General features: G+C 40.8%; 1 protein-coding gene across 2 annotated transcripts in view; it reads right to left on the reverse strand.

Annotated features, from left to right (window-relative positions):
• Window positions 1–12,530, reverse strand: part of trrap (transformation/transcription domain-associated protein) — a 317,959-nt gene that overhangs the window by 221,266 nt on the left and 84,163 nt on the right. For both annotated transcript variants that reach the window (XM_063059362.1, XM_063059361.1), the window contains exons 28-30: window positions 12,391–12,487; window positions 10,352–10,473; window positions 6,211–6,381 (exon numbers count right to left, since the gene is read on the reverse strand). In XM_063059362.1, the coding sequence (XP_062915432.1) occupies window positions 6,211–6,381; window positions 10,352–10,473; window positions 12,391–12,487 (390 nt within the window). The remainder of the gene's footprint in view (window positions 1–6,210; window positions 6,382–10,351; window positions 10,474–12,390; window positions 12,488–12,530) is intronic.

Raw genomic sequence — 12,530 nt, forward strand, 5'->3', positions numbered from 1 at the left:
TCCCACTACCTCTTTATATGGCTATCTCCCATTTTATCTTTCAGTCCAGATGAAGGGTCTCGACCAAAAACATCAACTGTCCATTTCCTTCCACAGATACTGCCAGACCCACTGAGATCCTCCAGCAAGTTTGTTTCTGTTTTGCTCCAGATTACAGCATCTACAGTCTCGTGTGTCAACATGAGACAGACACGTTCACCAGTAAGTCACCTGCCCCCTGACTAGTTATGTCCTGGGAGCAGAACAGACATTCTGCCTGAATTGTTCAGGTGCTGAATGGCTCCTTTTTCAAATTTGAGAAATTGCGTACAAACATCCTTCACAATGGAACAATTTGCTGCATTGACTCAATCACAGAGGCTTTCACTAAAAGTTCAGGGTCATCTCGTTAATTTCTATAAGCAAGCTAATTGTAAGTCAAGAATATACAATTACAGAAGAGATTAAGATGACTAGAATGATGCTGCTGCCTCTTACTGGGTTCAGAAAGTTTAATTAAGTTGGCACAAAATATAAAATTGCATTCCTTCAATTACTTCAAAGTAGTTCATCCTGAAAGCACTGAAACTCTATAAATGAAAGCACCTCTGTCATTGAAGCCTAAAATTCATTATGCAGGCAGCAATTAATAACAACAACAGTTCAAAAGTTTAAAGTTCAATGTAAATATATTATCAAAGTACTTGTATGTTACAACAGAATAGATCACCTTGAGGTTCATTTTCTTGCAGGCATTTACAAGCAAAGAAGTACAACAGAATCTATGAAAAACTATACCTAAACAAAGACTGACAAATAGTATGCAAAAGTAGACTGAAAATTTAAAAAAATACTGAGAAAATGAGTTGTAAAGAGTCCTTGAATATGAGTTTGTAGGTTGTAGAGTCAGTTCAGAGTTGTGGTCAGTAAAGTTACCTACACCGGTTCAGGAGCCTTATGGCTGTAGGGTAATAACTGTTCCTGAACCTGGTGGGACCCAAGGTTCCTGTACTTGCTGCCTGGTGACAGTAGCAAGAAATGAGCATGGCCTGAACGATGAGGGAACTTGATGACAGACGCTGCTTTCTTGTGGCAGTGCTCTATGTAAGTATGCTTAATGGCGAGGGGGGCTTTGCCTGTGATAGACTGGGCTGTGCTCTCACCCACTTTCTGTCCCTCACTGTCACCACCCGTTCAGGAGCTCACTATATACTACCTCGAGATTCATTTTCTTGCAAGCATTCACAATAGAATCCAGAAATACAATAGAATCAATGAAAAACTACGCACAAAGACTGACAAACAGCCAATGTGCAAAATACAAACTGTGTAAATACAAAAAGAATAAACAAGTGAACAAATACATACATAAGTAAATACATATATAGATTGCACTCATGAGTTGTAGAGCCCTTGAATATGATTCCATGGGTTGTGGAATCAGTAGAGTTGGGGTGAGTGAAGCTATCCATGCTGGTTCAGGAGCCTGATGGTTAAGGGGTAATAACTGCTCCTGAACCTGGTGATGTGGGCCCTGAGGCCCCTTTTTCCCCTTCCTGATGGCAACAGTGAGAAGGGGCATAGGCGGATGGGGGGGGGGGGGTCGCTGACTGATGTTGCTTTCTTGTTCCAGTGGTCCTTATAGATGTGCTCAATGATGCGGAAGAATTTTCCTGTGATAGACTGGGCGTGTTAACTACTTTTTGTAAGCTTTTCCATTCTTCAACATTTGTGTTGCCGTACCAGGCCACGTTGCAACCAGTCAGGATACTCCCCACTAAGCATCTCTAAAAGTTTGTCAATGCTTTAGATGAAATGCCAAATCTTGGACACAGGTGCATTCATGCCATTGTCTTGATGTAGGACTGGAGTCACTTGGGTTGCGTTGGTTATTAACACAAACGACACGGTTGAGTGTATGTTCCTATATACATGTGATAAGTAAAACACAATCGGAATCTGAAATTACTGCTGACTATTTTTGTTCTCAATTTAAAAGTCTAGTCAGGGCAACTACATCCAGACTAAGAACAGAAAAGTTAATTATAATTCTATGATGTAGTTAAATTCACCCATAGTACTCATATATGGTTAACACTTCTCCTCATCTGAAATCAAAGCAAAATGCTTCAGAAGACAAAAAAATAAGTTGATGACAAAAATCACAAGTGGAGTTGGTTTTTAATGCTGGAATGGTTTGGACGCACTTAAAATGCACGCTTTCTAGTTCATTATAGAGAGGACACTCACCCTACAATTATACATTACCCACAGTCACTGCTTCATGCAATTTTCCAATTTAAAAAGTTCCTGACCAATTGAGGTAGAATATTCACCAACATTATCCATACCATCGTGAAATAAGCTTTCAAACTAAGGACCATGCTCATCAAACTATAATTACAGAAATGATTATTCATTGCTTCATAACTTCGAGGTAACTCTGCCTACTTATAACTGAATTAAATTAGGCAACATTACTACGTGATTTACCACAGCAGGCAAATGTAAAAAAAGCCACTGCATTGAAGTCTCAAACTGAAAATGGCCCTGTATCCAATGGTGACACATCTGCAATGGGTCAGAACAATTAAGTTTGTAACCTGCAGGAAGGCCAATTCGTGTCCAGTCTCCACACTCACACACTGCAAACTCCAAAGAGGGGAGTAAGCCACAAGTTGATCTGACCTCCTGCTCCATCAAATTTCTATAATGTACCATGGAGAGCATCACTGTCTGGTATGGAGGCACTAATCCACGGGATCAGAAAAAGCTGCAGACAGTTGTCGACTCAGCCAGCTCCATCATGGGCACATTTTCAAAAGGCTAAGCCTCAAAAAAGGCGGCATCCATCATTAAGGATCTCCACCACCCCGAACATGCCCTATTCTCATTGTTACCACAAGAGAACAGGTACAGAAGCCTGAAGACAGACACGCAACGTTTTCGGAACAACTTCATCCTCTCCACCATCTGATTTCTGAACGGTCCAGGGACCCATGAAACAGCCCGGTACACCGCTTCGCCAGGCAGGCTAAACTAGGCGAGGGTAGCCGGCGGGCCTCGTACCCCAGTGAGATAGGGACATCAAGGTGACCTGGAGGGAGGGATTTCTATATTTCTCACTGCCTCAGTAAAGCAGCCAAAATAATCAAAGACCTGCATCTACCCCAGACATTCTGTCTTCTCCCCTCTCCCATCCAGCAGAAGATTAAAAAAAAAACTGAAAGCATGCACCACCAAGATCAAGGACAACTTCTAGCCCACGGTACCAGGTTCTTGTATGATAAGATGGTCTCTTGCTTTCTCAATATTACCATTTTACCTGCATTGCATTGGTTTCATTAGCTTTTATACTTTATTCTGCATGGTGCTGTGCAGAGGGACTTGGGAGTGCTTGTGCATGAATCACAAAAGGTTGGTTTGCAGGTGCAGCAGGCTATCAAGAAACCAAATGGAATATTGGCCTTCATTGCGAGAGATTGAATTTAAGAGCAGGGAGATTATGCTGCAACTGTACAGGATACCAGCAAAGCCACACCTGGAGTACTGCGTGCAGTTCTGGTCTCCTTACTTGAGGAAGGATATACTGGCTTTGGAGGTTGTGCAGAGGAGATTCACCAGATTGATTCAAGATGAGGGGGTTGGACTATGAGAAGAGATTTGAGTCACCTGGGACTGTACTCACTGGAATTCAGAAGAATGAGAGGAGATCTTATAGAAACATATAAAATTATGAAAGGGATAAATAAGATAGAGGCAGGAAAGTTGTTTCCACTGGTAGGTGAGACTAGAACAAGGGGACATAGCCTCTAGATTCGGGTAGTAGATTTAGGATGGAGATGACTCTGCTTTTCCCAGAGTCTGTAGAATTCACTGCACAATGAAGTAATGGAGGCTACCTCAGTAAATGTATTTAAGACAAGGTTGGATAAATTTTTGCATAGCATGGGAATTAAGGGTTATGGGGAAAAGCAGGTAGGTGGAGATGAGTTCATGGCCAAATCAGCCATGATCTTAATGACTGGCAGAGCAAGCTTGTCAGGCCAGATGGCCTACTCCTACTCCTATTTCTTACGTTCTTATGTTCTTATTCTGTTATTGTTTTACCTCACACTACCTCAATGCACTGTGTATGGATTTGATCTGTATGAAGAATAGGCAAAACAAACTTTTCACTGTATCCAGGTACATGTGACAATAATAAACCAATCCTAAAGCAACCTGTCCGGCTGCATCCTCAGAGAGAAATTCTGTCAGCAACTCAGGAAAACTCACTATATCTGTAGTTAGTGTGTGACAACTTTCAATATGGTAAATATACCGTACTGAAAGTTGGAACAGGCTCGACAAGCCAGAAGGCCTACTCCTGCTCCTGTTTCTTATGTTTTTAACTGGAGTGAGAGATCTCGATGGCAGGACTCACTCTATCGTGTCTAGTTGGGAGAGCAAACCTATACGTCTTGTGGTACCTCATTGTCTCTCAGAATGGGAATTGGTTTATTACTGTCACGTGTACCAAGATACAGTGAAACACTTGTCTTGCATTCTGGTCATACAAATCTGATTGCTACACAATGCATTGAGGTAGTTGTAGAGCAATCACAAGTTGAGCACATCGTTCTCTTAAGGGCTTGTCTACTGGAGAGGCCAATCCAAGATCCGCATATTCTGCTACAGTGTGGGCAAGAGTAAGTGGTGGCTGTGGTTAGTGGTTGGGTCGTTTGGTTTCTCAGTCCCTCCTTTCGCAGCCGCGGCACAGCGGATATCATTCTCACGTGGAGCAGCTCCCTCTTGGACAGATTTTTTCCAGCTATATCTACTGAGTAAAATCTTTTCACTGTTTTTAGATGTAATGTTGAATTTCTTCAGGCTGATTTTGACACTATCTTTGAAACTTTTCCTTTGCTCACCAGGGGCCTGCTGACGTTCCTTTGTCTGGGAGTAAAGCATCTGTTTTGGGGAGACGTGAGATAGGCATCCGGATGATAATGACCTACTTATCCATCGGAATTGGTGTGGCATTGAGGTAGAACATGGTAAAACAATAAATGTGTAACGCTCCCTCTGTAGCTGTTCCCAGGTATCTCACGGCATCTCAACGCAGAGATCAGCCACATGATCAATAAATGGTAGAAAAGACAGGTTAAAGCCAAAGCTAAAGATTCTGCAGATGCTGGAAGCCCAGAGGAACACACACAAAATGCTGGAGGAACTCAACAAATCAGGCAGCATCTACGGAGAGGAATAAACAGTTGATATTTCAGGGTGAGACTCTTCATCCTGTCATTACAATCTTGCAACACCCCAACCCTACAAACGTCAGGAACAATTCAAATGTAAAAGAACAGCAACACTGTTCTGTTTACCAAAGCAGGTTAGGGTTGGGAAAGAAAAATCAGCTTCAACAAAGATTGATCAAATGTCTGGGACACAATTCTGATCCCACAGACAAGAATACCAGCGTTTTGAATGATTCACGGTACCACTTGGCTTGTTAAATTTGCACACTGAAGTCATGGATGTCATGTTGTCCTGGACAGAGTTAACATTAATGAGAAAGTAAACATGAAAACTGAAAAAAAAGAGACAAAAAGACTCTCTTCTAGGATTCATTGTGCACCACGTTCAATTTTGACTAATGTACACTCAGTGGCCACTTTATTAGGTACAGGAGTGGAACCTGGTGTGGTCTTCTGTTTCTGTAGCTCATCCACTTCAAGGTTCAATCTGTTATGCATTCAGAGATGTTCTTCTGCACACCGCTGTTGTGACGTGCAGCATGCGAGTTACTATCACCTTCCTGTCAGCTTGAACCAGTCTGGCCTTTGTCCTCTCATTAACGAGGCATTTTTGCCCACAGAACTGTCGCTCACTGGATGTTTCTTCTTTTGTTTTTGCATCATTCTCTGTAAGTGCTAGAGACTGAAAATCCCAGGAGATTAGCAATTTCTTATACTCAAACCACCCCATTTGACACCAACAGTTCCATGGTCAAAGTCACTTAGATCACATTTCTTCTCCGTTCTGATGTTTGGGGAATAACAACTGAACCTCCTGATCATGTCTGCATGATTCCGTGCATTGAGTTGCTGCCACATGATTGGCTGACTAGATATTTGCATTAAAGAGTAGGTACAGGTGTACAAGTGTACCTAATAAAGTGACCACTGAGTGTGAATTTTAAGACTTTATCCATACTGCTAATGATAAGAACGATCACCAACTTACCATCATCTGGTCGCAAAATTTATCATTGAAGGAGTTAGGAAAAAGCCTTGTGACAGATGTCAAGCGGTTCACAACATTTAATGTCAGGCTCCGATAATCACCCAGCATCATCAGGAGAGGCCGCATGTGGATGTGGATTTGATCCACTTCAAATGTAGCTCCTTCCAAAAACTGATAGGAAACACGAGTAAAGATAATTTTGGTTAATTGTAGCAATGAAATTCAGCACAATGGCTCATAAAGACAGCACAGCTCAGCAAAAATATTTGGTCCTGCAAAGTAATCTAGATAATGTTTAAGTGTATGAGGTGATGAATACACAGGCACCTACCTTTTCATAAACCTATTATGGCTGGCTGGATGGCGACTGGACTGTTAAACAGAGCAAGCAAACAGACCAACTCCTCCTTTACTTTTCTGATATGGTTTCTTTATGGATGAGTATTGGGCTCACTCACTGAGGAATAATTCAAGAGAAAAGCAAGTGGTTCTGCTAAAAATCTTTGGTCTGGCATTTCAAAACTACTACGTGGCTGGGGATTTCTGGGACAATAAGCAATATTTACTTTTGTTCATACTTGGATCCAGGTCTATTCAGAACTATGTCACACCGAGCCCAAATGCAAGAATATATCCTTACTGAATGACAGCAGCATAGTGGTTGGTACAAAACTTTACTTTGCCAGCGATCACCAATTGGGGTTCAATTCCCTCCGCTGTCTGTAAGGAGTATGAATGTTCTCCATGTCTGTGTGGGTTGTCTCGCACATTACAAGACATATATGGTTAGGGTTAGGACTAGTGAGTTGTGGGCATGCTGTGTTGGTGCCAGAAGTGTGACGAGACTTGTTGGCTGCCCTCAGCACAATCCTCAGACTGTGTCCGTAGTTGGCTGTTATGTTTCAATGTACGTGACAACTAAACCTAATCTTTAAGCTCAATCTTTATCTTGTTACATAAAAAAAATACAAGGCATGGCTTATATCATTGTAGACAGTTGGAAACAGTAAACATGACAGAACTCCTGAAAAGTTCTTGACTTGAAATATTAACTATCTCGGACACAGCCGTCCCGATGAGTATCTTAGGACCGTTTCTGGTTTCATTTTTATGCCAGATGCAACCTCGCATGAGAACAGCACAACTAATCATTTTCCTTAAGAGGAAAGGATACAAAGGAGATGGGCAATAAAAGGCTATTTGCATATTATTTAAATTAAGTTTGTTTCAATGTTTTATTGATTAAAGTGCAATCAATATAAATTTTTTAGAACTTAAAATCTTTCAACTATCTAATTGATTTTTGATCTTTAGGAAGTCAGAAACATGTTTAGTCAGTTTTAATGTTTCTGTATGAGCTAGCTGAAAAGCATTTTAAACACAAGAGGTTCTGCAGATGCTGGAAATCCAGAGTAACACAGACAAAATGCTGAAGAACCTCAGCAGGTCAGGCAGCATCTATGGAAAGGAATAAAGGGCTGATGTTTCAGGCTGAGACCCTTCATTACTCTTCAACTATCAGGCTCCTGAACCAGCACAGATAACTTCACTCACTATGGACTCATTTTCAAGGACTCTACATCTCATGTTCTCGATATTTATTGCTTATTTATTATTCTTTCTTTCTTCTTGTATTTGCACAGTTTGTTGTCTTTTGCAGATTGGTTGTTTGTCCACCCTGCTGGGTATGGTCTTTTATTGATTTTATTATGGTTATTATTCTATTATGGATTTATTGAGTATTGCTACAAGAAAATGAATCTCAGGGTAGTATACGGTGACGTATTTGCACTTTGATAATAAATTTACTTTGAACTTTGAAAAGTTTCTTGCCAGCAACTTTGTTGGTGCGAATGTGCCAGTCTATGCGACAACATGGAAACGCCACACAGTGTAGGAATCTCACAGCTTTGGATTAGGTTGGGGCTCACCAGAAATTTTACAACTGGGTGATCTTCAAAAGGCTGTTTAGTGACTGTTCCATCTATCAGTGGTGAGCATGATTGGCTCATTAATGAGAGCAAGTCCTGGTGTTCAAGTCTCAATGAGCCACGTCACTATCAATTACCGAGCTTATTTGAGAGCAACATAGCCTGGCTTTACACTATTGGGCCAAATTATATGGTGTTCTATAGAGGTGAAACTACTGACAGTTCTGTCACTGTACTGTGACGAGTTCAGTGCCTCTGATACTTCCACACGTGCCGAGTGTACTGTGGAAATGTCAGTGATTCAGCACCCCTTCAGAGGTCTCTCTCTTTCAACAGAAGCAAGGAAAACTATTGAAATAAGCAGAACTAAATAATTGTCAAACCATTTATAGTGACACTAATTCATGTTGAAAAGTTATGCTTTACTAAGTTAGCTGGAATGTGTACTTTTAAATGCTGTACTAAGCCATTGGCCTGCTTACATATTCAGGATATTTTTCATTTGTCACATGTGCATTGAAACATACACTAAAATCCACCATTTGTGTCAATGACCGACACAGCCCAAGCATTGTGCTCAAGGCAGCCTGTAGGTGCTACCGTACTTCTGGCGCCAACATAACATGCCCACAGCTAATTAACCTTAACAGATTTGTTACTTACCAAGTTGTTCAGCACTATGAAACTAACTTCATGTGTACTGTAATATTATAAAAAAAATTAAAAACTTGCCTAACACTAATCACCACAGTTTAGTTTTCTGAGGAAGGGTCTCAGCCAGAAACGTCAGCAGTTTATTCTTTGCCATTGATGCTGCCTGACCTGCTGAGTTCCTCCAGCATTCTGTGTGTGTTTCCAGCAGCTGCAGAATTTCTTGTGTTTATATTAGCAACACTTTGATCACGGTACACTAAAATTGCCTTTTGTTCTAAACATGCTTTTCGTTGTTAAAAAAAAAGTGTATAATTTATGTCTAATTTAGTTTTCTTGTGAATGTTGTTTACATGCTACTAAGGGTCTATGATGCTGCTGCGAGCAAATTTTCCATTGTACCTGTGCATATGACAAAAGATTTGACTTCAAAATACTACAAAATTTCAATGTATATGTATGAAATTTCATCTTAAGCTTAATCACAAATACTCTTAACTTCTAATTTGCATTTTTCAAATGGTCATAAAGTGAAAAGAACATAATTTCCCCTTTCAAGTGCCACTCAGCCATCTTGATGACATCACAGCTGCTGGGTGCCAGAATTTCTCTGAACAAACACTCAAAAACCCAGGTATTGGGGAAGGAATTCTTGCTGTGGATCTACACAAGTCACACACAGTTCATTCAAATGCAAATGGAATTTGAAGTTAGAATCTAAATAATGCAACTTTAATTTTAGTACCAAATTCCTACCTTGCTAAACATTATTTATGTTTATATTTAATTACTGGATAATTCCCCCAAGAAAAGCATTAAAATGACTGGATTATGAGCACAATACATCTGGTACATTATTATTGTTAAGCAAGGCAGCTGTCTGGAGGATTTTAAACTGCTTTGCTGTCATCTCAGCACCAGACAGACTTTATTGCTAATGGGTATTTGGGAAAATATTAATAGTTAAGTAGGAAAGCGAGTATATCCAGCAGCATTATTCCTCTAACAATGAAAATTATTTTATTGCAATTACAAATTTAAATCGCTTATTTAATTCCATTTCTAAAGTTTACGATACAAACATGGTATTAAATATGTGACGCAGAGCACCTGATAAACACCCCCTCACACACATACGCATGCACCCCTCCCCCACCCCCGAATATTGCCTTGTCATTCCACTGTCACTTCAATATCTTTCCCGGTACATTCTCATAATGGGTCTTAAACCGAGCTGATGCACTTGGGTGGCTTCATGTTGCCTTTTCCACCATACACGGTGCAATATTCCATGTCTCTAGTAATGGGGATGTGTAAATGTGTATATGTTGTTTGTATACTGTCTCTAAGGTATATACTTCTGTTTATTTTGTAATATGATTGTAACTGTATTGTGGGACACATCATATGCTAATTCATGTAAAGTCCTAAATTAACGTTGTGGGTTAACTTAGGACTCTACATGAATTAGAGTATGATGAACACACAATTTGACAACACTTGCGCCGGATTTCTCTCAATCTGCGTACAGACAGCAACCCCACCACAGCGTCACTGACCTTCCGCAAACAGGCCTCTCCTGCTTCCTGCAGTTCATTGTTGGTAGAGTTCAGTGCCTTGAATAACGCAGCGATAATTTTTTCTCGTGACTGAGGCAGGTAATTGCAGGCTGCAAGGGCATCTGTTGGAGGGAGAGTGAAAGAGCAAATTAACAGTCTCCACAGATATTACAAAATGACTTCAATTATTGGAAACACAGAGGTGTGCACATTTAAATATCCCTTGATCTGCCACAACACATTTTTTTTTAATTTTATTTTTATTTAGAAACACAGCATGGAACAGGCCCTTTTGGCCCAATGAGCCACACCGCCCAGCAGCTGCTGATTCAACCTTAGCCATATCACGGGACAATTTACAATGACCAATTAACCTACTAACCGGTATGCCTTTGGACTGTGGAAGGATATCGGAGCATCCGAAGTAAACCCACACGCACAAAGGAAAAACGTACAAACTCTCTTACAGCAGACGCCGGAAACGAAGTCAGAACTCCAATGATCTGAGCTGTAATAGTGTTGCGCTAACCACTACACTACCATGGCATATTCTTTGGAGTCCGTGTTCTTAGGAGGTATATCCAAATTTTGCAGCCTGCGGGATTCGGGGATGAGTTTCCTTGAACCAAGAAGGAATCTAACATAAAACTTTTCCCACAAATGGCATCTTCAAAAGATGCGTGCGTTTGGCAGGTTAAATGGCCACCGTAGAATGTCCCTAGTATGTGGGTGAGTGGTAGAATAAAATGGGTTTTGTGCAGGATCAGTGTGAAGGGGTAGTTGAGGGCTGGTGCAGATTCACTAGGAAGATGGACTTGTTTCTGCACTGCATCTCTGGGTTCTGTATTTCTTTGTTTATTAATTTATTTATTTGGTGATACAGCGTGGACTAGACCTTCTGGCCCCCACAACCCCGAGTAACCCTAACCTAATCACAGGACAATTTACAATGACCAATTAACGCACTTGGTATGTCTTTGGACTGTGGGAGGAAATCCGAGCACCCGGGGAAAACCCACACATTCCACGGGGAGGACATACAGAGACACCTTACAGAACGGGGCTGGATTTGAACTCTGAACTCCAGAATCCCCCAAGCTGTAACAGCATCACACTAACCACTACGCTACCTGTGGCTACACTACTGTAACTACAATAATTGCTAGATACATTTTCTCTTACAAAAACAGAACAATGATGGAGAAGGAACATCATAATAAACACGGTTTATCGTGGCACCTCTGCTCCAGCAGCCTTACATGCAATCTCCTGACATCACCCTTCCACCAGATACGTGTTGGAGTAATCCAACATAGGATCTATGTGCAACACACTCAAAATACAGACAGAACAACTACAGCAGAGAAACAGGCTCTTCGACGCATCTAGTCTGTGCCACTGTTATTCTGCCTAGTCCCATCAACCCACACCTGGATCACAGCCCTTCATATCACTCCCATCCATGTACCTATCCAAACGTCTCCTAAATGTTACCTGAATGGACACCCTGTGATTCAGCTTCTTCCCATCGCCATCCGATTTCTGATTGGACATTGAACCTATGAACATTAACTACCTCGCTAGTTTTGTTATTATTTCCTTTTTTTGCACGACTTATTTAATTTAACTACTTAATTTATTTATTTATTTGTTTGTTTCACCGTTTTCTTTTTCTCTCTATTATCAGGTGTTGCAATGTACTGCTGCCATGAAGTTAACAAAATTCACAACATATGCCGGTGATATTAAACCTGATTCTGATTCTGAATTGAAAATTAATCTCAGGGTTGTATATAATGACATACACATACTTTGATGATAAATTTACTTTGAACTTTGACTCCAGCTGCCACTGTAACAACTAATACATAGTCTTTAAAATACTATATACTATCACCTTGCAAAGAAACCTCTAAATGTCTTGAAATTACGTACTCCCCAAAACTACCTCTCAATTTGCTGCAGAGTAGTTGTGAGGAACACGCGAGTTGCTTTGAGAAGATGAGAGCTGCCTGCTCTAAGTTTCCAGTTTCACTTACTCAGGGCAGCAATGCGTAAAGGCACGAGAGAAGGCAGGCTTTTGTAACAGGGCAGCTTCATGAGTGCATTGTCGTCAGCTTCACACAGATTCAGCAACTGCAACAAGACAAAAATCATTCAGCAAATTGATTGACAACCT

The sequence above is a fragment of the Mobula hypostoma genome, chromosome 9, assembly GCF_963921235.1.
Source record: "Mobula hypostoma chromosome 9, sMobHyp1.1, whole genome shotgun sequence".
NCBI classification, from domain to species: domain Eukaryota; kingdom Metazoa; phylum Chordata; class Chondrichthyes; order Myliobatiformes; family Myliobatidae; genus Mobula; species Mobula hypostoma.